The 26259-nt window shown below is 41.4% G+C and overlaps 1 protein-coding gene across 3 annotated transcripts in view; it reads left to right on the top strand.

The window, feature by feature from the left end:
• Positions 1-17602: 17602 nt before the first annotated feature.
• Positions 17603-26259, top strand: part of CPEB4 (cytoplasmic polyadenylation element binding protein 4) — a 93748-nt gene continuing 85091 nt past the window's right edge. For 2 of the 3 annotated variants that reach the window (XM_077327027.1, XM_077327025.1), the window contains exons 1-2: positions 17603-18073; positions 18394-20398. In XM_077327027.1, the coding sequence (XP_077183142.1) occupies positions 19274-20398 (1125 nt within the window). In that variant the 5' untranslated portion in view covers positions 17603-18073; positions 18394-19273. The remainder of the gene's footprint in view (positions 18074-18393; positions 20399-26259) is intronic. The other variant, XM_077327026.1, reaches the window with a different exon arrangement.

Genomic DNA, 26259 nt, shown 5'->3' with positions numbered 1-26259 from the left:
TTATAAAACATGTATTGTTTATTTCGCTAATAAAACAGGATCCACACCAGTTTCTAGCCTTTGGCAACACAGTGCAGTTGTAACAAATAATGTTGCTTTTCAAGTACATCTGGTCTGGTGATTTCAGCACCAGTTTCTTCCCACATCTGACCTGTGTACCATTTACACTTTAAACTGATTTGTTTCTTACATTCATTGAGCAGCTGACAATAGCGTTCTGATCCTTTGACCTCCAAAGGCACAGAGGCTTCTTCAGATTCACTGCTTCATTTCGCTTCTGCATTTTGTCACTTCCAAAATAGAAGCGAAAGGGTGGGGTAGTAGACGGTTCTTTTAATGACAGTCCAGTTTTATGTTTAGATTTTCTGTATCTTTATATTTTTAAGCTGGTTTGAGATGTTCATCTTGAAAAGAAAAATTATAGAAGAAACATAGAAGAAACATTTAAAAAAATGAAATTCTAGAGATCAAATGGCCCAAATGGAGACTTGCAGTTATATTTCACATTGCATCAGTGTTTCTGGAACATTTAGGAGTGTGTTGATGTTTTAAAAGATCTTGTGCCAACAGTGTTCCATCTTTTAAGGATCTGAGTTTAATTATGATGGTTTTCACATTCCTTGGACATTTTCAGCAATTTGAAAAATATGCTTACTCACCTTCTGATCATTGGAACCAAACTGAAGATAGAATAGGAGCCAACATAGGAAAGAAAGCTAAGAGTTGGCAGTTTGGAAGAGGGAAAAATGTATTTGAGAGGGACCATGGCTAAGAGGTAGAACATCTTGTTTGTATGCAGAAGGTCCTAGATTCAGTCTCCGGCATCTCCAGTTAAAAGAATCTGGTAGGACAGATAGATTATGGTTGCCAGCTTCCCCTGGAGATATCCTGCCATTACAATTGATATCCAGGTGGTCAAGATCGGCTCCCCTGAGAAAATGGCAGGTTTGGAGGATGGACTCTATGGCATTATACCCCGCTGAGGCCCTTCTCCTCCCCAAATCCTGCCTTCCCAGGCTCCCTGCCCCCAAATCATAGCTTACAACCCTCCCATAGCGACATACTGCAAGTCAGAATAAGCAGCCCTGGCCTTGAAAGATCAATGGCTCAGTATAAGGCAGCTTCATGTGACCCTCTGATCAACAAAGCTGTCCTTCTTTCACATTCCAGGACTCCAGGTTGCTTCAGACATTGCTGCAGCTAATAATAACTACAAAACAGAAGTGTGCTATTACATCAATGATGCAGTCCCTGGAAACTGATCACGGCGATCAAGGAAGTACTTGTTGTCTGCAGTTATTATTAGCTGCAGAAATGTCTGAGGCAAGCTAGGAAAGGAACCACTCAGATCCCCTCTTCTTCCTCCACAGGGAGAAGACTGAAGCTGAATTGTCTTCTTGATCTGATCTCTAGGCCGCATGGGGAATACCATGTCGGGTTGCGCATCTCTGTACCCCAAACATTCCTCTGGCCATGATGATCTAGGTGGAAAAGTTCTGATGGCTGTCTTTAGGGATTCACATTCATCTCAACCCCCTTCTGCTTCTAGTTTCTGTTAACTGCAGAAGGAGAATGGAAGGGTATAAAAGAAAACCTGATTGTTTTCTTCAAGCTCTATCTGTGCATGGCTAGAGACTGTAATGCAGGGGTAGAAAATTATAAATGGAAGCTATACTAGGACTCAGCTGCACTTGTGGGTTATCCACCTTTATTACAGAGTTAACACAATTATCAGCAATTTTTGATTATTTACCAGGTCTAGAATGACCAGGATTTGGATAATACCAAGATTCATATTCACTAAAAGCCATGTGCATTGTGCAACTCCGTGTCTAGAAAACCTTCCATAACTAATCAAGATAAGTATCATTTTAAAGTCCTCTTCCAGACACTAACTGAATTTTAAGAACACATTAAAACTCTAATGACCTCACTGTGAGTTAAGCAAATATTCACATTGTGTCCTAAATCTGTTATTTTCTTAATAAAGACCTGGGGGAAAAAAGTGTTACCATGACAAATTAATGGATGACTGACTACCTGCATCCATCTAGAAGGTATTTCAGAGATAGAGACAAAGAGACAGGCAGAGAGAGCACAGAAAACCAGATCTTTTTATTGTTTGCTGCTAACAGGAATGAGAAGATGATCTCATACATACAGCCACAAGCCATTGTCAATGATAGAAGGTCAAGGAAACACTTTCCCTGTTGTTAATTTCCTCTTGCTCCTTCCACTGAGAAGATAAGTATGCTGCCTTTACTTGGTGAATTGCTACTGATGTGATTCTGCAACTGGCAATTAAGGGATTTTTGCATGAAATCTGCCATTCTGTTGCAGTTAACAATGTCAGCCCTCCAACAGTTAAGGAACTGGTATCCCAGCATGCCCACAGTGGCTAAAGAGGTACTTTGGGATTTACAATTGCAAGTGCAGTTTCTTGCAGCAGTGCAACCTGGGCTTATGTAGGTGTGAAACTGCTCTCCAGAAGAATTACCGACATCTAAAAAAGCCCCTGGGGTTATGCTTCGTCCTTATCCTCTGAATGCTAGTGCTGGCATTTCTGCTGCAGTGGCTTGCACAATGCTCTTGAAAGAGCTGAGTGCAGTTGTGCTAGCGCAGCAGTGAGCACACCCAATTCTACTTGTAAAGCAGGTCCAGGGATCAGGCCATAAACCTAGTTGTTTATTTGCTAATTAAGGAAGGAGCAGTTAAAGAAAGATCTTGGTACCCAATGGTCACATTCCTTCCTCTTTGTTACCAAGACTGATTCATGAGATTATATTTATCCCTTATCAATCACATTTTTCTCCCAAACCCATTGCCATCAGAGGATTTTCAGCATGTTTTATATTAGGACGCGAAATGGTTGGATTTGCTGTCATTTCATCAGGCTCTAAAAATAACAAAATTTAAGCTCACATGGTAAGGATGCTGGGGGGACACTCTCTTGGCATTCTAACTTGTCTCTTTAGATCATTTTGATGCTTCTGTGTTCCATTTAAAAAGAATAATCTGCAAATGACTTATTATCAAGAAAAGTTATTTGTTTGCACTAATCAAGCTTTAAACTTAGAGGCATAATGCGGAACTAATTCCTTTTAACTAACTAATCAACATGCTTCATTCATAAGTTGGGATTTATCAATATAGCCCATGAAAGGAGAGAACATATTATTATTTCAATTTAGATAATATGCAAAAAGCACTGTGTTTGTAATGACCTGCTTTCACTGAATATAATCAAGCTGCAAAGCTCTATTACAGGCTGGAAATAGCAGCAGCTTACTTTAATGAGATTGCTGGCTCTGGGCCCCAGCTGTTCTGTGCAGGGCTGTCCCCTTGCTCTACGACCTACCAATATGTGCTGTCACCAGTAATGAGAAAGACCTCGTTTCCTAACATGGGGGCGGGGAAACTACTAGGCTCTTCCAACCACTCCAGCAGATATCTTCATCCCTTTTCCCACTGCAGTGATGGAGAAAACTGGAATATTAAAAATGCAGTGTCTCTATTTGCTAGCCCAGCTCTTGCAGTCTAAACAAAACACCAAGTACCCCACTACCCCATGCAGAGATTTAAGCCTACCATTTTAATATGCCCTTCTCAAGCGCAATTAAAAATTGCTGCTTGCTCAGTAATATGTGTTATTGTATGCCAAGGTGACTCAATGTATGGTTTTGCCTTACAGGTTTATGAATTGCAGCCCTAATAGGTGATTTCTGGGGCTTAGCAAGGCGTGGCAAAGTAGATGGTTACAAATCTTAGGGCAGAGTTTGAACGCTATGGATTTTGTGGATTTATGCTAGACTAGAAGCTGCATTGGGAATGTGCCAGGAATTGAAAAACATTGCACCTGATCTGCATAAAATGTAGCAGATTGCAGATGCTCTTGTTGTTAATATGGAGATACAGTCCTGAGACTCCCTGTCCCAACAAACAATTATCCATCTTCATCAGAGCAGCCGCCTCAGAGTGATCAAGAGAGAATGTAAGATTTTCATACATGCAGCCTCTGAATGGACTCGGTCTGAACAGGACATCGGGGCTCAGTAGGCCATATTGCCCATGGAATCCATAGAAATGGCATAGAAATATCTGGAGTTGTAAAACTGATCCCCCCCATCTATGTTGTATCTGGGATATTCTGAGAAAAGTCAAATATGAAAAGTATTCTTCCACCCTGCCCACCTAAGAAGACTCCTCTGGGAATTAGCCTCAGTGCATAGTCCTCAGTAGGATTCTGAAATGACCTCATACTTGGAGTATTAGGGCCTCGCTTATTTTCACTTGTCATTATTCCTTAGTTTCACCCAGAGCCTGAGCTGAAAAGGAAGACATTTACTAGATGCATGGGCAGACTTTTATGTAAATTGGTGTGACTCCCACTCTTGTTATAATGCTACCTATTTCTGATTCTAAATTATTTATGTGTGTGCTATATATTACACGGACTGTTAAACCTGGGGCATTTTTGCAGCATCAGGTCATTCCTGAGAAGTAGATTACACACAATGAATCTAATCCACTACATTAAAGGACTGGCAAATACAGTTGCTTGGGATACCATTCATTAAAATTACATAATTACTAGATCTGAAATAGTTATTTGGGCAGTGGTCTTTAAAAGGAGGCAGAGAGAGAGACTGAAGGCTTCAAGGCAGCAAATTCTATTAAAAGCTTATTTAATGTATGAAGATCTATTGATACAAAGTAACTTAATACAATCAGAGAAAAATGGCAAAGACAGCTTTATTAAATGACATTATTAACATGTATAATGTGCTTTCCCCCCAGAGTTTAAAGGGTTTACTGAGTTTTTCACAGCAATTCATAGAACATCTGATATTCCTGTGGCTAGTCGATGCAAGAAACCAGAACTTCAGTGCCATTTGTTTCAAATAGTATGTGTTCAAAACAGCAGGCATTTTGTTGATGGGGTCCAAAATGTACCTTACACTGCACTGGAAGAAAACACTTTCTGTAAATAGCATTAACTACTGGTCAGGTGCCTGAAAGAACTGGTTCTCCAGCCACGATGCCAAAGCTATTGCTTAGGATGGCACAGTGTTGAGGGTGCTAGTGTACCACACATGCCTGTCTTGCCTTTGACTATCAGAGGCAAAGGAAGTAAGGGGCTTGGCTTGGACCTGATCAGCAACAAAATGGGGAGAAGCTTGCTTGAGGTGTCAGCGTACTTTGTACTACAGGTCTTGTTGCCTGGAGACAACTCAGCCAAAGTGTATATGATAAGTTTCCCTTCCTACCATTACACCCTTTATTCTGTTAGAATATATAAGATCTGTGGTCTTTGCCACTGGAAGAGATGGCCAATAATCATATATTTAGATAGGAACTTCCTGGTATTTTTCAAATAATCTCCTCCTATGTCTTAATTGGCTCCACTGGAGACTTCCTGCTCCTGTGTATACACTTCCTCCTTGTTTGCCTTCAGAAGAAGAAAGACAGTTAGACAGCTAGGACTTGCTTCTCTCTCTTTATAAAGTTGTTTCTCCATTCTCAATAAAGCTATTTGTTCTTTAAGCATCCCTTGCTTTACTACTCTTTTCCATATTTAAACTCTGCCAACATATTTTGTCTGATACGTTAGAATCACCATAGATATTTAGCACTAGTCCTATGAACCTAATGCCCTTACTATATGTATTCCATGCTAATGGTGTTTCTCTCTACCCCCACCCCCAATTTTGAAGTTGCTAAGTTATTTTCACTGGGCTGCAAATAGGCATTGTGGTACAAAAATCATGATTTTGGATAACAGAGCTTAACACTTCTCAGCAATAATAAATATATGCAGCTGACTGACCTCCTACCACTACTGGCAATTAAGAAGAATATGGGTTGTTTTCAATGCTCTTTGCTGAGTGATAGGCTGAAGGCTCAGCTTTCTGGCTAGATGATACTCAGACAGTCATAGTCCACCAAGACGCTCAAGTTTCATATCTGCTGGTGTAAATGAAAAGAGTGTCTTCCTTCTGAAAGTCTTCATCTTGGTGATTCAAGCTGCATCTGCATACTGTTGGATATTACTAAACCATCTACAGCAATCATTCACAGCAAGGTTTTCCTGTGTGAAAAATTCAACCTGGTTGTGAATACTTGCTATAGTGGTATGGTGGCTTAATATCCAGTGATGTTTGAAGGTTTACAAGGAAATTGGAATCCTGAGAGGACTAGTAAGTGGTCATGGATACATCACATATACATGCTGTAGTAATTTGAAAAGTCTTGACGTTTCATGTATGTCAGAGAACATGTGTGGAATATGTAGTGATTGAAGAAAAGGAGGAAAGTATTTCTCCTGCTTGTGTTTAAATGAGTGTTCAAATGGGAGACAGTAAACCTGGATTCATATTGGACTCTGCAGTTCCCCTGATATATCATCAAAGTACTTATCCAACAATTCTCAGACATTTGGGGGTTGTTCTGGTATGAATGAATGTTCTAGAACGGGACCTAGCATTCGTGTTAAAGCAATAGGTTAAAAACATAAATGTTTATTTTATGAGCCTTATTTATGCACTTTCCCAGAATTACAACCAGTATATTGGCATACCTGAGTGAGTGATTTTATGGTACCTAATATTACATACATGTGCTGATAGGATTGGGAAAGGGAAAGAAAAACCTGAGGGGTGGAGTAGGCTAGAACAAATAGGAATAAATGGAAATGGGAACATGGAAGCAAGTTCTGTGGAAAAAGACAAAATGTTCAGATACAGTTTCACGGTGTAATGCTTCATTTCAGCTTTGCAAATGTAGTTTGCATAAGAGAACTCTGGTTACCTAACCTTCCTGGCATATTGCAATATATATCTATACTTGCAAGCTCATGGGGTTGTTCTGAGAAAAAGATTTAGGGATTATCAGCTATGGATATGAATTTTGGTTTAAAAAAACCCATCTGTCTTTGGAAAAATACTTGCAAATAAAATTGCTGTGCAAGCATATATATGTCAGGAGTTCTAAGTTTCTGCAATGAGCTATAATTTATTGCTTATTTATTTATTTATTTATAGTATTTCTATACTGCCCTCACAAGGTGGCTGTTGTGGGGAAAGAACGGGAATGGTGAACGTAAGCCACCCTGAGACTCCTCTGGATAGAGAAAAGCAGGATATAAAAACCAACTCTTCATTTTGGGATAGTTAAATGCTCATCTTATTTTTTCCAAGCTCCTAATTTTCCAAGCTTTTACTCTTCCAAACAATTAGAAGTAGCAAGGGAAAAATTCCTGTGCTTTAAAAAATCACTTTTCAGTCTTTCTGCTACACTATTGATAAGCATATATAACAAACCAAAAATTCCTAATTCCCAACCTGGAAAAGTAAAAAAACATTTATTAATCTGATTTTATTGCATTCTGAATCACTTGGTGGCCAAGCAGGAAGGTTGATTTATAGCTGCATTTCAACTTGTGGCTCACAATGAATCTTGGATATTTCTTTGCAATTTGCCACCCTCCTCCCAAAGGCTACTACAGAAAAGGCTACATTGAATGATGTAAATGCCAGTGACCAGAAAAGTGACCGAAAGGTGCTTGATAATGCCATAGTTTGGAAGTTCAATGGTTATCATTCTTTATGATCTTTGATCGTAAAAAGCATGCCAAAATTCAGATGAGTAACATTGACATACATCATTTCCAAACTATTTATTCAACAACAGTACATTATTGGTCAGCTTCATCACTTCTTGACAGAACTCCTTGTTAACTCTGAATCTATGATGGGTAATAATAATACAGTGTCTGGAACATCAGGGAAATAATATTTAAAATTCAGATAGGCTTGACTGAATTGCACAATAGTAAACAGACGCGGAATTATGAATTCAGTGATTGTTAAGTTAGCAATGGTAATTTCTATAGTGTCTCAAACAGTTACATTTCATATGTGTAAACATAGGGATGTAAGCCACATTATGATCTCGCCAGATCTTTTGACAAATGAGCAAAATACACCTTCATCAACTGAGCCTAGCATTTATATGGCTTGACGATGTTATTATGTTTGCCCCTTGCACTGTGAAATTTACTTCATGGAAACTTCTGGTGTGAGAATCAAGGATTTCACAGAAAGAGTGGAAAGACTTGTAAAGCCCAAGGCCAGATATCCCTTCCTGCTCATTCATGTGGGAACAAATATTACTGCCCAGTGCAGTGTGGAGCATATGAAACAAGACTACATGGCCTTGGGGGGGGGGGGAAGTGAAGGACTTGGGGGGGCAGGTTGTGTTTTCATCAGTTCTTCCTGTTAATAGCCAAGGCTTAGGAAGGGAAAGAAAAATAATGCAGATAAATGACTCGCTACGTCATTGGTATCAATGAGAATGGTCTGGGTTTTTAGACTATGGATCATGCTACCATGATGAGGCTCTTCTATCGGGAGATGGTTTGCACCTCAGAAGGATGGGAAAAATTGTCTTTACAAAGACTCTTGCAGACCTGGTGAGGAGGGCTCTAAACTAAGTCCAGTGGGGGAGCGAGATGTACCTTCAAAGCCTAGTACGATGTTGATAACTGTAGATGGGAACAATACAGATTTAAAGAGAATGGCACATATACAGGGAACTATTAACTTACAGGAACGTTCAAAAACTAAATGCCTGGAGTACTCGTATCAATGATTACAATGTCTCTACACTAATGCACCTCCAGATGCCCTGCCAGCCCTGCTGGAGGTGGTGGCAACCTGGATGCTACAGTTCGCCAGACTATAGTCCTGGGGGACTTTAATGTTCATGCTGAGCTGCCGTCCTCTAGAAATGGGCTGGACCTGGTGTCAACCTTGGTGACATTAGGGCTCTCTCAATTTGTTGTTAGCCCTACCCACCAAGCAGGCCAAACCCTGGATCTCATTTTCAATGCAAGTTTGAACGTGGATCTGGTCATGGCAAATGCCATGCCATGGTCAGACCACTATGCCCTGAATACATTTAGTCCCCCATTGGACTAAAGCTACCACCCCCTCCTCAGTTGGGTGTTAAGCAAAATTTTAGCTCGCTCGCAGAGACTTATGGATCCAATTGGATTCCTGAATGCTCTGTGGGACCCGATGCCTCCTGGCACTCCTCTAAATGGTCTGGTTAGCGACTGGCACGACAGAATGCTGGACATCATTGACAAGATAGCTCCTCAAAATCCTCTCTGCCCCTGTCTCAAGTGAACCCCCTGGTATACCAAGGAGCTTTGTGGCAAGAAACGAGAACTGAGATAACTAGAGTTTGGAGGAAGACTCGCGATGAAGCCTCGAGAACATCTTATTGAATCCAGATGAAGGCCTATGAGATGGTGATAAAGTCAGTAAAATGCAATTTTTACTTGGCTACCATCGCATCTGCAAATTCATGGCCAGCACAATTATGTGGGATATTATGATCTCTCACTGCCGTGACAGAGGGGCAGTAGTCAATTGGACATCACCTGTGAGGCATTTGTGATTCATTTTGCAGACAAAATCTCAGCAATCCGCCATGACCTCCTTCCAACCTTAGACACCGAAAGTGAACTAGAGGCCCCTTTGTCATCTCTGGAGAGAACCTTGAAGCCCATATGTGGTTAGGGCCCAGTGTACCTGAGGAACTGCCTTTATGCCTACACCCCTTAAAGAGCCTTGGGCTCTTGCATTTCCAATTGGCTAGTGATCCCTAGCCCAAAAGAAGCCTGTTTGACCTCAACCGGGGTAAGAGCCATCTCTGTCCTGGCCCCCACCTGGTAGAATGAGCTCCCAGAGAAGACCAGGGCCTTGACAGAACTAAAACAGTTTTGCAGGGACTGCAAAAAGGGAGCTGCCAGGTATTTGGTTGAGGACGGTCGTACTCAGCAATGCCACTGGGCCCCTGAACCTCCCTCCCAGGAATTAATGTACCTGAATCTAAACCTGTTTAATTATTACCTTGTTAAACTGTTATCTTCTGTTGGTGTTGTTACCATTGTTGCACTGTAGTTTATTGACACAGAAACTGAATTCAATGTATAGTTCTCTATGTAACATGTTAATTGCCCTGAGCCTCAGGGGAGGGCAGTATATACATATAATAAATAAAATAAATAAAATAAAATGTGCAAAGTATGGGAAACCATCAGGAAGAAGAGCAGTATGATCTAATCGACATTACAGAAATCTGGTGGGATTACTCTAACAATTGGTATAATAGGATAGAGGGGGACAATTTATTTAAAAGGGACTGACAAAGAAAGGGGGAGGAGTGGCACTATATGTTAAGAAAAAAAATATATATATATATACATACATACATGCATGCATGCATGCATGCATGCATACACACACACACACACACACACACACACATACACACTTGTGAAGAAATATATGTATCCGTGCATGAGTGTTCAGCTGAAAGTCTTTAGGTAAAAATAAAACAAGTACGAAATTAGTGGTATTATGGAGTGGGTCTGTTATGGACTGCCAGATCAGGCAGAGGACTTGGATGAGATATTTCTAGATTAGATTACAAAGTTCTCAGAGACACAGGACCTAGTAGTCAGGGTCAATTACCCAGATATATTTTAGTAGTAGAAAAATAGAACCATAGAGTTGGAAGGGATCTCATGGGCCATCTAGTCCAACCCCCTGCACTATGCAGGACACTCACAACCCTATTGCTCATCCACTGTAACCTGCCACCTCCTTGAATCTTCACAGAATCATCCTCTCTGTCAGATGGCTACCCAGCCTCTGTTTAAAAATTTCCAAAGATGGAGAACCCACCACCTCCCGAGGAAGCCTGTTCCACTGAGAAACCGCTCTGACTGTCAGGATCTTCTTCCGGATGTTTATACGGAATTTCTTTTGACTTAATTTCATCCCATTTGATATGGTCCATCCCAGTGGTCCCCAACCTGCGGGCCCGGCCCGGTGCCGGGCCGCGAAGGCCATGGCGCCGGGCCGCGGCTCCCTCTCCCCGCCCCCCCGCAGTAAAAAACTTCCCAGGCCGCAAGCTTGCGGCCCGGGAAGCTTCTTACTGCGGGAGGGCGGGGAGAGGGAATCAGGGCGGGGCCACGCGGCTGTGCGGGCGCGGCCCGATGCGTGGGCGCGGCCCGTGCGGGTGCAGCCCGATGCGCGGGCGTGGCTCGGGGCGTGGCTTGCGGGGCCCCACCTTCGGGCGCAGCCCGATGAGCGGGCGCGGTCCGTGCGGGCGCGGCCCGATGCCCTGCCGGTCCCCAGCCTCAGAAAAGTTGGGGACCGCTGGTCCATCCCTCTAGGGCAAGAGAGAACAACTCTGCTCCATCCTCCATATGGCACCCTTTTAAATACTTGAAGGTGGTTATCAGATTCCCTCTCAGTCTTCTCTGCAGACTAAACAGACCAAGCTCCCCCAACCTTTCTTCATATGTTTTGGTCTCCAAACCCCTCATCATCTTTGTTTTGCCTCCTTTGGACACGCTCCAGTTTGTCTACATCCCTCTTCAACTGTGGCGACCAAAACTGAACACAGTACTCCAAGTGAGGCCAAACCAGAGCAGAGCAAAGCGGTACCATCACCTCCTGTGATCTGGACATGATACTCCGTTTGATACAGCCCAAAATCCCATTTGCCTTTTTAGCCACCAAGTCACACTGCTGACTTATGTTCAATGTATGGTCTTCTAAGACTCCTAGATCCTTTTTGCACATACTACTGCCAAGACAAGCCTCCCCCATCCTATATTGGTGTCTCAGGTTTTTCTGCTTAGATGCTGAACTTTATATTCGTCCCTACTGAATTTCATGTTATTCAGTTTAGACTAGTTCTTCAGCCTATCAATATCGTCCTGTATTCTGATTCTGTCTTCTGTTGTGTTTGCTGTCCCAGTTTAATATCGTCTGCAAATTTAATAAGTATCCTCTCTAATCCCTCATCCAAATCATTTATAAACCTGTTGAACAACACAGGACCCTGGACAGATCCCTGAGACACTCCACTTGTTACTCTTCTCCAAGAGGAGGCTGTCCCATTAACAAGTACCCTTTGGGTACTTGCAATCAACCAGTTATCAATCCACCTGACAGAATTAGGATCCATACCACCTTTTACCAGCTTGTCAACAAAGAATATCATGTGGAACCTTATCAAAAGCTTTACTGAAATCAGATAAACTATGTCCACAGCATTTCCCTGACCCAGCAACGTAGTCACTTCCTTGAAAAAAGAGATAAGGTTGGTCTGACATGACTTATTCCTGAGAAACCCATGCTGTGTCTTAGAAATCAGAGCTCTATGTTCCAGCTGCTCAAGGACCAACTGTTCGATTATATATTCCAAAATACTGCAAGCTACAGATGTCAACCTGATGGGTTGATAATTACCCGGATTTTCCTTTTTCCCTTTCCTGAAGATGGGGTACAACATTTGCCCACCTCGAATCATCTGGCCATGTGACCATGTGATTTTGGACTTTATAATCTTGGGCAAGAGAAAAACTTTATTTAGTCACACATACAGGCTGGACTTCAGGAAAGCAAATTTTAACAAACTTAAACTTATATTGGGTAGAATCCCGTGGTCAGAAAAACTTAAGGAGATGGAAGTCCGAGGAGGTTGGGAGTTTCTCAGAACTGAAATACTGAAGGCACAATTGCACACAATTCCCTTGAGAAGGAAAATTTGGAGGATCCTAAAGAAACCAGGATGGCTCTATAAATAGCTTTCAAAAGAACTGAGTAATAAAAAAGACTCATTTAGGAAATGGAAAGAGGACTTTATAACCAAGGAGGAATATAAACAAATAACCAAGGCTTGTTGGGAGAGTGTTAGAAAAGCTAAAGCTCAGTATAAGCTTAGGTTAGCAAGAAATGCTAAAAACAACAAAAAGGGTTCTTTAGTTATATTCAAAGAAAGAAAAAGAATAAGGTAAGACCATTGTGGGGACAGGAATGTGACATTGTCACAGGTAATGAAGAGGGGGATGAACTACTCAATTCTTCCTTCTCCTGTGTATTCTCTTACGAGGGGAATCATGCTCAACATGGCAAAATCATTTCACATAATGAGGGATGGGAGTTGTGGCCTAGGATCATTGTAGAGGTAGTCCATAAACCATATCCTCAAGGCCAGATGAATTGCATCCAAGGGTATTAAAAGAACTTACAGATGTAATTTCTGAGCCTATGTCCATCTTTAAACCACTCGAGGAGCGGTATACATATTTGGTTAAGGGCTAAGTGGGCGGAGAGTAGATGGGGATGGTCTGGGTGAGGGCCCAATTGCGCCTTCCGTTTGGACCCTCACCAAGACAGATAAGAGTTCTAGCCAGTTGGAAGGCGCAAAGCCAGTCGGGAGGCCCAATTATTCTGCCAAAGTTCTGACAAGGCCCAGCCACCCAGAGGCAATCTGAAGACATCACTGCCAGTCTGCTTAAGTGACTTTTTTCAAGCTTGGCCTGGTAAATGAAAACTCCCATGAACTCAAAGATATAACTGGCCCAGAATTTCAAGTGTAGTTAGCATTACAGGAAAGTAGAGAGTGAGACTTTGGGGAGAACTAGGTGATCCACTTTTATTAGGCAATGACTTGGCCTTGCAGACAACAACAGGGACTACAGTTGCCAGCAGTAGGTCTCAGGCTTCAGAAGGGCAGACATCACCAGCCAAGCAACCAAGTGGATTCTGGGGCTACGTGCATTCCTTTTGAAGGGATGCATGTGAGGGGAGAGAGCTTTCCCTTCAGCCTAACTGCCTAGAGATGAACTGTACTTCCAGGGGATTCTCAGACCCCACCTGGAGGCTGGCATCCCTAAACCTCAGGGGGATACAATGCTACACAGTCAGCCCTCCAAAGTAGCAATTTTTGCCTACTGAGCTGGTCTGTATAGTCTGGAGATGAGCAGCAATTCTAGGCCCCACCTGCAGGTTGGTTGTCCCTGGTCTGAACATATTCCTTGAAGTCTGAGTGGGGCCTCAAACATGTGCAATGACCCCACAGCTACCTAGCACCCCCTGACCTATTTTAGGTCAGGAAAACATTGCAGAGAGAAGGTAAGGTTGCCAGACTGGTGTAGATTCATCTTCTGGAATTCCACACTACCTAGGTGTGCATAAACCTGACTAAGGTCAAGACTGCTGTGCACAGAGGGACCTCCTCTTAGGGTTGCCATCGTCCAAGTGAGGCTCTCTACCCCACCACCCTCACGGGGAGTCTGCTATGGGGAAAGAAGGAAAGACGATTGGAAACTACTTTGAGACACCTGAAGCCTGCTAGGTCACTGCGGCCCATTCCCAGTTCACTCAGACCTCTCACAGCCCCACATCCCTCACAGGTTGTCTATTGTGGGGAGACAAAGGAAAAAGGTGTTTGTAAACCACTTTGAGACTCCTTTGAATAGTAAACAGCAGGGTACAAAAATCCAGCTCTTCTTCTTCTAAGGAGGAACTGTAAAAGAAGCATTTGGGCACGTAATATTTTATCAACAGTAAAAAAAAAAAAAAAAGGAAACAGAAGAAGCAGGGTGGACCCCTGTGTACTGTGACTACCCCATATGGGCAGGGGGACAATAAGGGAAATAATATTGTATGCAGAACTGGGAGGAATTGGTTGCCATGTAATCTCCCCTAAGAAGAGTCTCCAGTCCGATTTCCCCTTTATTTATCTGAAGACATGGCTCTGGAAAGCTCATCTGTAACCACTATGCCACAGTTCCCAAAGGTCAGTCTTCTCCCATACTCAATGAACATTCCACACCACAGGTTCTTGACACCCATATCTCCACATCCATGCCCTCATTTGTCTCCATGCCACCACAACCTCCCACACAACACACACAATCAACCCCATGCCCTTACAGACTGGACAACTCCTCCCCTTCCTCTTCTCACTCCCAAGCTCTAGCGCCCGTTGTATTCCTGGATACAATGGGCTTTGCCTTTAGTTATTTATAATTCTTGGAGAACAGTTGAAGTGCCAGATGATTGGAGGCGAGCAAATGTCCCCATCATCAAGAAGGGCAAAAAGGAACATCTGGGTGGCCTTGATAACTACCTACCCATCAGGTTGACGTCTGTAGCTGGAAAAAAATTTTTAAACAAATTATCAGATAGTCGGTCCTTCAGGAGCTAGAGTGGATAGCTGTAATTACTTAGAGTCAGACTAACCTTATCTCTCTCTTTTTTAGAGAAAGTTACTACCTTGGTAGATCAGGGGAATGCTGTGGATGTAATTAACCTTTATTTCAATAAGGCTTTTGATAACATTGCACATAAAATTCTTATTGGCAAGTTGGTAAAATGCAATATGGTCCTGTTACTGTTATTGAGAACTGGTTGACAGATCGCACCCAAAGAGTACTTGTAAATGGTCATCATCTTCTTGGAGTGACGAGTAGAGTGCCTCAGGGATCTATCCTGGCCCTCTGTTGTTCAACATATTTATAAATGATTTGGATGAGAGAATAGGGGGGCTGCTTATTAAATTTGCAGTTGACACTAAACTGGGAGGGGTAGCAAACACATCAAAAGACAGGATCAGAGTACAGGACCACCATGACATTCAAGAAAACTGGCCTAAAATGAATTTTAATAGTGATAAATGTAAAGTTCTGCATTTAGGTAGGAAAAATAAAATGCATCACTATAGGATGAGAGAGACTTCTGTTGGCAGTAGTACGTATGATAAGGATCTTCGGGTCGTTGTAGATCATACACCGAACTTGAGTCAGCAGTGTGACTTTGTGGCTAAAAAGGCAAATGGGATTCTGGGCTGGATTAAAAGAAGTATAGTGTCCAGATCATGTGACATGATGTTACCACTTTACTCCACTCTAGTAAGACATCACTTGGAGTACTTTGTTCAGTTTTGAGCACCACAACTGAAGAAAGATGTAGAGAAACTGGAGCATGTCTAGAGAAGGGCTATGAAGATGGTGAGGGGTTTGGAGCCCAAGTCATATGAGGAAAGATTGAGGGAGCTTATTCTTTTTAAGCTGGAGAGAAGATAACTAAGAGGTAATATAACCATCTTCAAATACTTGTCAGGCTGTCATAGAGAAGATGGAGCAGAGTTGTTTTATGTTGTTGTAGAGGGTCAAACCAGAACCAATGGGCTATAAATAATTCAAAAGAATTTTCAGCTATACAGTTTCTGACAGTTAAAGCAGTGGAATAGGCTTCCTTAGGAGGTAGTGGGTTCTCCTTCTTTGGAGGTTTTTAAAGGTAAAGGCATCCCCTGTGCAAGCACCGAGTCATGTCTGACCCTGGGTGGCCTTGCCAGTACCTTCCCCAGTCATTACCGTTTACCCCCCAGCAAGCTGGGTACTCATTTTACCGACCTCGGAAGGATGGAAGGCTAAGTTAACCTTGAGCTGGCTGCTGGGATTGAACTCCCAGCCTCATGGGCAGAACTTTCAGACAATATTTCTGCTGCCTTACCACTCTGCGCCACAAGCAGAGACTAGATAGTCATCTGGCAGAAATGCTGATATTATTACCTTAGGCAGATTGTGAATGGGTGGGATGTCCCAGTGCTTGTCTCTTGGAGCCCTTCCTTGCAAACCCAGTGAATTACTGATCACTAATGTGGGATGGTAGGTTAATTTCCTCCAGGCCAGGGAGGATTCTAGAGATTTTTGTTTGTGGAGGGGAATTACTTGGTCATGAAATTGGGGTCACTGGGTGGACAGGTAGTTGTGATTCCCTGCATTGTGCAAGGGGTTGAACTAGATGACCTTGGAGGTTTTTCCAATTCTATGATTCTAAGACCCCTGCCTCCTATGGTTGCAAATCTCCAAACAACATAAATCAGCTCCCCTGCAAAAAAATTCTGAGTTTGATGGGCTTTGTTGTACTTTACTTTTCTCTCCAAATTCAGCCTCCATCCCCTAATCTCCAGCAATTTCCCATCACAGAGGTGGCAAGCATATCACCCACAGACCTTTCTATACAGTCTTTTGGGAAGATTTAGGTGGGTAGGATGTGTCTTATAAAGTGTGCACATGAAACCTAACACCTTGAATAAAACTTCGGTAGTCTTAATGGGGCCAAATTTTGTTCTCCTCTTTTGGGAAATTTAATATTCCATTGTAAAAAAAATAGGAAGTTCTCCCAAAGCCAATAATCTAAATAGCTAATGAAAAAAAAATGTCTGCATTTTCAATTGACCCGCTTGTTTACTAGAGACGGAAATGAAAACTGTAAGCTTGACGAAACAATAAAATGGAAGTGCTACTTCATAAATCTTATACATTTGGCCGTTTCTTCTATTTACTTGTTGGGGTGTGGCAACTTTGTTCTTTAGCTTGTTTTACTATACATTAGTAAGCTTTAATTCTCATTCTAAGAAATGTGCGAAGGAAATTTTTTTTAAAAACCACCCCTCTAATGTGCCATATTCAAATATGGCTGCTTAAGCCACACGAACTCAAACGTCGCTACTTCTGGCCGTTTCCCGACCTTAACCAACATGTACGCTCACGGAGAAGGAAGGCGGCCTAGTTGCCCAGAACAAACATGGTGGCCTCAACCACGGCGACTGATCTGCCCTTATGCCAAAGCGACTCTCCTGGCGAGGAAGAGGCGGCCTGGCGGGCGAGGGGGCGTGGCCGATGCCCGAGGAGGGAGGCGCGGCTTCCCTGAACCGGAAGTGCCGCGCTGCTTCTCTCCAGCTGGTTGTCATTTCGATCGGAGGCTCGGTCCTGTGGAGACGGCGGCGGCGGCGGCGGGTGAGGCGGCCGGGCCGAAGTGGTGAACTGCTAGTCCACCCCAACGCCTCGCGACTTAATAGGAGCCTCCCTCCTCCCGCCCGAGAAACGTTTGTTTTACATGAGGGGCAAAGAACGACGCCGGGAGGAGCCGAGGCGGAGGGGAAGAAGCCGCAGCAGAAACAGCCCCGGAGCTTCGGCAGCGGGAGGAAAAGCAGGACCCCTGGGAGCCGCTACCACCATCGCCTCTTCCTCCTTCTCTTCAGGAGCCAGGCTCGATACCGCCCCTCCCTGCTCTGTCGCCACCAAGCGATCCTTGTGACCCTCCTCCCTTGAGAAACCGGCTCCCATGGGGGAGAGAGGAGCCCGGCCCTCCGCCAGCGCCGTCCCCTCCCCGACGGAGATTGTTCCCCTCCTGAGGTAAAGTCCTTCCTATCTTTCCCTCCGCCAGAGAGGGCGAAATCCTTTCCCTCCCCTGTGTCCTCCCCTCACCAAGAGAACAGGGGCGGCACCCCGTCTCCCCCCCCCAAGAGATTCATTTGAAGGAAGCTCTCTTCTCCCCCTCATTTTCTCCCTACAAGGAGCTCCCTCCCACGAACAATATTTATTTATTTTTTTGCTGACGGCTTAAAAAGAAAAGCCTGACCTCTCCTGCCTAAATATCCTGCCCTCTTTCTCTCCTCCCTCCCCCCCCCACACCTTGACTGCTGATTTTCTGAGGTGAAAATTTTCCTCTGCAGGCAGCCAGGATTCATCTGAAGGGCATACAAATATCGGAGGCGAGCTTGGAAAAGCAGCAACGCAGCAAACAGGAACCCACCCTACAGCAGCAGCAAGAATCCACCCTCCTCCTGCTCAACTCAGTCCGTATACATACACACAACACGCACTGAATGCCGATGTCTAGAGATTAAAAAAAAAGAGAGAGAAAATCTTCACCCTCCCTCCCCTTTATATAGAAAAGACTTGTCAGAAAGACATCCGCATAGAACATATTATACGTGTAAAATAGTACAAGGCAAAGGCAGCAGCACAGGTTGGGGAAAAAGGCTTCCTGTACAACTTGTTCCCTATTGAAATCCTGAGGTAAAATTTTTCCATTCTCAGCAGCAAAGACTTAGAATAGAACACAGATATATATTAGAATATATAGAATTTATTAAATTATTCCAGATTTAAATATATTTTTGGAGCTGTGAAGGAGTGTCATGATATCTTTTTTCCATTAACCCTTACATAGTTAGGTTGAGGCTGTTGATGACAAAAACAGAATAGTTAACAAAAAAAACCCCTCTTAATTTTGTTCCCAAGAGCTTTCTTTCATCCCTAATTCATTCTTGTGCATTTCCTTTTAGGAAAAGGAAACCTATTATTTTGTTAACCAAAGATTTACTTTCTATTCCTTCTGGCTAAAGGAAGGAAGCAAACGCAGATTGACCCATGCTACTATTTTAAGTGATCTCACTTTTAAGAAACCAGGAATAACATCCAAATCAGATATTCGCGGGTGGAAAAGAGGTAGAAGATCTGTAAACAAAGATATTTTCTAAGGAAGGAAGAAACGTTTTGTAAGGTTTGTTTTTTTCTTTCCAGGCGGAATTCAAATTCTAAATATAATAAATGGGGGATTACGGGTTTGGAGTGTTAGTGCAAAACAACACCGGGAATAAGTCAGCTTTTCCAGTCAGATTTCATCCTCATCTGCAGCCTCCACACCATCATCAAAATGCAACCCCCAGCCCTGCTGCTTTTATAAATAACACAGCTGCCAATGGCAGTAGTGCTGGGTCAGCTTGGCTCTTTCCTGCTCCAGCTGCCCATAACATTCAGGATGAGATTCTGGGGTCAGAAAAATCTAAAACTCAGCAACAGGAAAAGCAAGACTCCCTAGAAAAACAGCAGCTTTCCCCTAGTCAAAGCCAAGAAGCAGGCATGCTGCCTGAATCTGAGAAAGCTAAATCTGAAGAAAACCAAGGGGATAACTCTTCTGAAAATGGCAGTGGAAAAGAGAAAATAAGAATAGAGTCACCAGTGTTAACAGGATTTGATTATCAAGAAGCTACAGGGCTAGGTACTTCAAACCAGCCTTTGACATCTACTGCATCTTCTCTGACTGGTTTCAGTAACTGGTCAGCAGCTATAGCTCCTTCTTCTTCAACAATAATCAACGAAGATGCAAGTTTCTTCCACCAGGGAGGGGTACCTCCTGCTTCAGCTAATAATGGTGCTCTGCTATTTCAGAATTTTCCACACCATGTCAGTCCTGGCTTTGGAGGTAGCTTTTCCCCTCAGATTGGACCCCTCTCTCAACACCACCCTCATCACCCCCATTTTCAGCATCATCACAATCAGCATCAGCAACAGAGGAGGTCTCCTGCAAGCCCTCATCCACCTCCATTCACACATAGAAATGCTGCTTTTAATCAACTGCCTCATCTTGCTAGTAATCTTAACAAACCACCTTCTCCATGGAGCAGCTACCAAAGCCCATCACCTACACCATCTTCTTCATGGAGTCCCGGTGGTGGTGGTGGATATGGTGGGTGGGGAGGGTCCCAAGGCCGAGACCATCGCAGGGGACTTAATGGAGGAATAACACCCCTGAACTCCATCTCACCCCTAAAGAAGAATTTCCCAAGTAATCATATCCAGTTGCAGAAGTATGCACGACCCAGCTCTGCTTTTGCTCCAAAATCTTGGATGGAAGACAGTTTGAACAGAACTGACAATATCTTTCCTTTTCAGGTGAGATTACTTTACTAATCCTAGATAGAAAATATAAGGAAATATGTTAAGGACTGTTTAAGATACATGATTTGAGTCTTTTAATACAGGTTCCACTATTAGAACTGCACGTGTGAGGGTTTAGCTTAATTTTAAAAACACCTGTTAACATGTAGCTCATTCCTCTAATGTTTCATGTTTCACAGTTCTTATGTGAGTCATGGATGCTTTCTACAGTGTTTGTCAGAGAAAAAGCTATAGTCAAGTAGCTCATCTACTTTACTTAGAGCACTCTTGTTGTCAAATTAATGTACCTGATCAATAAAACAATTGCAGTGGAGATTACTGCAACTGTATCTGTAAGTGATGAGAATAATATGTGTCCGAAAACATTGAATATTTTAGACTTTTTTAATATTAAAAATTTTGCATGCAGCAAGCAATTATTGTACCCTAAAGCTAGAGTAGTAATAAACATTTCTGGCTCTGTGTTACAGAATTTCTTTTTGATCTGATCAACATTAATTGTTATAATTTTCTATTCTATTTGACATTATTTTTCTCATTACTGAGTGCTTAGCTGATGTCCTCTAGCAAGGGCAATGGATTTTGGTGGTAGATTATAAATCATTACTAAAAATAGATAGATGTCAGCTAACTTCAGATGTTGGCCTTTTCTGGTTTAACCTAGCCTTATGCTTTCTTGAAATAGGTGGTTCACTTCAAAAATACTGGAATTTTTCTTCCATTTTATAAATATTAATTATAATTATGATTAAAATGCAGGCCAGATGATTAAATGAAAATAGGGCCAGTAGCAGTGTTTGTATTTGTCAGATGTGGTCACGCATAGTAGATTTAGTTGTTTATAGACAGAAACTTGAAACTCAAAGATTCCTGGGTGGGGTGTGTAAAAAGGAAAGGTTGCAAAATGATTGTTTTATTTCTAGTCATGATGATCACAATGATATAAGCTGAAACATGGTGACCTAGTTTTGTTGTAATTTTGGGTGGAAAAACTGCACCAGGAACAAACTCATAGTTGTCTTAAACATTGTCTTAAAGATCTTCTAAATCTAGTTACATGGCATAGAAAACTGACATTTCTTGTACTATTTGGCAAGCACGGCCTATGCAGATCTTTTAACAGCACTTTCATTAGTGTTGTAATCTAAGTTTATGCTACATAGTCAGAAGTCTTGAAATAATTTTAAAGACTAGAAGACATATAAAAGGTTTATATAGAATCCCAAATTAAGTAATAAAAATCATTAGTATGAGAAATCAGTTTGAGGCATTCTTTTTGAACCTCACTGCAGCAAGATGTAGCTTCCTTTTAGTTCGTTTTGTCCTGTCGTAATGTGGCAGAGTGAATGTATCCTTGCTCCCTGTGACTATGGCTTTAAATCTAAGGATGTCAGTGGATATTTTTTTCTTGGCATACAGAAATTTAAGAATTCAACAAAAATGGCACACAATTTTTTGGTTGCAGTATTAACTACTGTGTTCCTGATCTTGATGCACAGTGCAAAGTATTTTAATAAAATATTTTTAGATTGTCAGCTTCCATTTATCTTTCCTGATGAACACAAAAAGTGCAGAACATCAAAAGAAGCATCTCACAATGCTGATGGAGGAAAAAAAATGATCAGATGAATTTTAAAATGATCTTGGGCATCTGTCTTTTGCAATGTGAAATGCATTTTTAATTCACATAGCAGGGACGATTGCTTCACAGATATCTAAATGCAAAAATGTATTTCATGATCTTATTCCATTGATCAAGCAAGCATGCAATTCTCTATATAATTCTAAAGCAAAATATGTGTTCAGCTTGATAAAATGAACAATCCTGGAGACAGCAATTCCATTCTGCTAGAATTTTCTGGTTCCATATTTAGTATCATTTCACAAGCTGTCTCAGCAGCTGTAACAACAGAATGGTTCACATGCAAGGCAATGTTACTTGCTCTTGATTAACCTCATCTGACCAACCATCTATTTTAATACCTCTCTATACAAGTAGATTTTTAATAAATAGCCTTCACGTTCCCTGCAGCCTTCTCTAAAGGTATAAAGTAGTGTTCATATTACAATGTTCATATTAGTGTTGCACGATCCTGCTTCAGAAGAAATGGTCCATCTGAAAAGTGTGATGAAATACACAAGTGAATATTTCTGAGGCAAATAATACAACACTAGTGACAGAGAACACTGTAATGTGAAAGCAAATATGTAGCAAGAATGTGCATTTTTCCATCTGATTTTGTTTTCATAATATAATATGGCATATACATTTAGAGGCTGTAGTTAAAAGAAGATGGTAATGGGTGATATTGTTTCTAGGTAAGTGTTCAGGGGCTAGAACATCAGACTTGGATCTTGGAGATATAGATCTATATCAGTGAATGATCCTGTGAAAGGCCTAGGGATGCACTGCTGTATCATACATCATACAAAAGAAATAATGAGGATTCTTTGTCTAAAAGGTAGTATGAGGATAAACAAGAGTTTACTTGGCCTGAACTTTGGCCTGGGCGCAGCAGTACATAGGATCAAGTGCTAGACTACAGATACTGAGAAGGCAATAACAGGAGGACCCAGTTCTACCCCTAGCAGCAATGATTGGTATTACTGCATCAGTATTTTCCCCTGGTGGGATGCTGCAGTGCTGCATGAAAGCTTTAGTACTATGCTGGCACATAGGAGAGAGGATTTCCACCAGTTCTCTGAACAGCACTTGCTGGACCCTGTGGAGCTTGAACTGTTAGCACAATGTTTGACACTGGTGAAGGTGTTTGAGAGCATCTGTGCTAGGAACATATGCCAGAAATCTGGAATGCAATGCACTATAGACATAGTTGTACAAGCCAATTCAGTGCTACAAGCCAATTCAGTGCTACAACTAAAGAACGTCTGTAGGTTCTGATGAGGAAAAATACTGTAAAACAGTTATACCTAAAACTGCTTGTCTATGTTGCTCTCTGTTTAAAGGCATGAAAGATAATGAGAAGTTTCCTAGACAGAAATATAATATGATGCAATATGTATTATACTTGCAGTTTTTAAAGCCCCCCCTTCTGTATTAAAGAGGCCAGAATGCTGATGCTGAAGGAAGAAAAAAGATGCAACTAGAGCCAGCATAGCCTTTATTATAGCTCACCATCCAGTCTTGAAGGCAGAATGGAGCTATGGAAGCTGAGTGTATGGTTTCCTCTCTCCTTTTTGCCTTAAAGGGCCAGTGATCCTTAAAGTTTCAGAGAGCCATTAGTGTAGCTGACATAGCACTCATGGTATTTTTGCCTTGGCAGTTATAATGGGAGGTGATGTTGCCAGGCATCACTTTACATATTGGATCAAGTCTTGAGATAGCACAGAGTGGAATAGCAGGAGCCTGTAACTATTTCTTAGTTTCTTATAAAAGCAGTTTTTACTATAGGAACATGTATGATTTGTTTGTAAATCTCCATATATCTCCATATACACTTACTAGGAGGAGATAGGCATAGTGCTTGAAAGTGCTATATAAATGCTACGATATATATATGTATGTGTTATAAACATATATACATATGTATACACACATACATATATATACACACATATATACACACACATATAATACAAAGTCAAAGGGGATTCAACTACAGATTAGTTTCATTTCACACTGATTTTAAAATCTTAATCATTTTTTTGGTGTGATATCAGTCAGTGATGCTGTCATTTGCTCTCCAGCTTAGAACACAGAGTAAAGGTAATAATTCAGTGAGGTAAGGAGAAAAAAAACCTCTTCATATTTTAGTAGTAATTAGGGTTGTATGGCGTTTTTTTTAATCCTTATTTCTACTACAGCACTGTTGGAGAGCAAGAACCTGATAGAATGATGATAGAAACTGGGATTTACTAAAGCACTGCCTTCATTATTGTAAAGACTAGCTTCCTGCTAAGCACTTGCTTGTATAAGCAGAATACTCTGTCTGTTATGTAATAAAGAAGGTTAAGGCTGAGATGGGAAAACAGCCCTCAATCTTTACTATAAATCTTAGCAGTCATCTACTTAGTAGAGCTGCATGTTTAAATGTGAGTTAACCATGATGGAATCCATTAATTAATTAAAAGGTATATTTGTTAAATACACGTCAGCCCTCTACTGTTAAAAGAAATATTTTAGGTAAATGTTGAGACTGTTTTTTTCCCCTTCCTTTGAGCAAGTAGTGGCACTGAAATCAGTAGAATGGTTTGCATGTAAGTAGCTTCTCAGTAGTGATCGAAGTGTTCACTGTGTTATCAGTGAGGCCTTGATTAAGTTTTCTTACTTTATCGCCAAGAAACTTACTGAAAGCATTTTAATTGTTTTGTTGTACTAAGTAGTTGAATTTTAATTAGATAGTTTAGGGCATTTATTTGTCTGAAATCTTTTGAATTAGGCCCCGTGTTAAAAAATATTAAAAAGTAATCTTATTTTGATAAAATCCTGTTTTCCAGCTGTTGCAAATAAATTGTATCTGGAGAACTGTTTGTATTCTGCATGTTATTTTATTCCTGCTAAGGATTTCATCTACTTTTGAAACTAAGATACATTGTAGTTTGGATTATGAGTTATGAGGATAGTTTTGTTTTAAAAGTCTGGATATCTAATTGTTTTTTCTGCCTTGGACCATATTGCTGCTTTTACAACTTTAGGTTTTCATAATGTTATTTATTTTATGTAAAACATTTCTACACTGCCTTTCTACTCAAATAGGGTCTCCAAGGTGGTGAACATAAAAACATTAAAACTTTTTAACTTTAGAACAAGATTTAAATTAAAGAATACACAAAATAATTTGATAGACGTGTGAAAACTCATAAGACCGGAACTGAGTGGGAAGGACCAGTAACACTAACAGGTATACCAAGCATAATAAAGTTGACACCCACTTCTGGAAGATAACAAGAGAGAGAGGATACAATGCCTATATGACCCACAGCTGTCAATGTTCTAGCCACAGTATTTTGTACGAGCTGTATCTTCTATCCTTGGACAGTTTTTAGGGGTAGCCAAGTGTAAAGATCATTGCAATAATCTAATCTAGATGTAACCCTGGCCCATCTCATTGCACAGGTCATCCATGAGAGTGACCGAGACTGAAATCTGATTGGAATTCATCCAAACAATACCCTTCAAAAATGGAGCTTTTGAGACTAGACAGTATTCATCTCTTAGATCCAGAGTATTTTAGTTTTATTTGAGAGATCTTTAATTTGATATAATATTAGTGTTATAGTTGAGAAGGAGATGATAGATAGGTGAGCAGCATAGAACAGCATGGGACTGCATGGAGGTGTACCTATGTATGGGAGAGGGTGAAATAATTTAATATTGGTGGAGTTTAAGTGCATTTTTTAAAAAAGCTAGTATTATACTGAATATATGTTCTTAATGTCTAGTTATGACTTCATGGATATGTAACTGAAATTCCCATCAATTAACATCAAACATATACTTGTGATAAACATCAGTTTGTTCTTCAAGCCTTAAGTAGGGTCCCATTTTATGCTTGAAACCGCTGTTAAGAACTATATTGTCTTTTAGAAAGATCTTGGAATATGAAGGCTTGAATCCTAATGAACATTTTCTCTGACAAAGGATTTAGGAAGCAGAGCACAGCTTCTCCCACTGCAGTCCCCAATGCCTTCCATCATGCTTCTTCTGGGAGACAAGGGGACCCCTGTGGAAAAGCATGAGGGAGCACTCAGAGGTCTGCTGCAGGAGGGGGAAGTAGTGACACTTGCCCGCTTTGGCAAGTAGATATTGTCTGCAGAATCCAACACAGGATTTACATGAATATACTGTCCGGAGAGTTGACAAGGTTTTTTTTTAAATGAAGATGTTAGTTTTC

Source organism: Paroedura picta, chromosome 3 (genome assembly GCF_049243985.1).
Source record: "Paroedura picta isolate Pp20150507F chromosome 3, Ppicta_v3.0, whole genome shotgun sequence".
In the NCBI taxonomy this organism is placed as follows: Eukaryota; Metazoa; Chordata; class Lepidosauria; order Squamata; family Gekkonidae; genus Paroedura; species Paroedura picta.
This window is presented reverse-complemented; position numbering and strand designations above follow the sequence as displayed.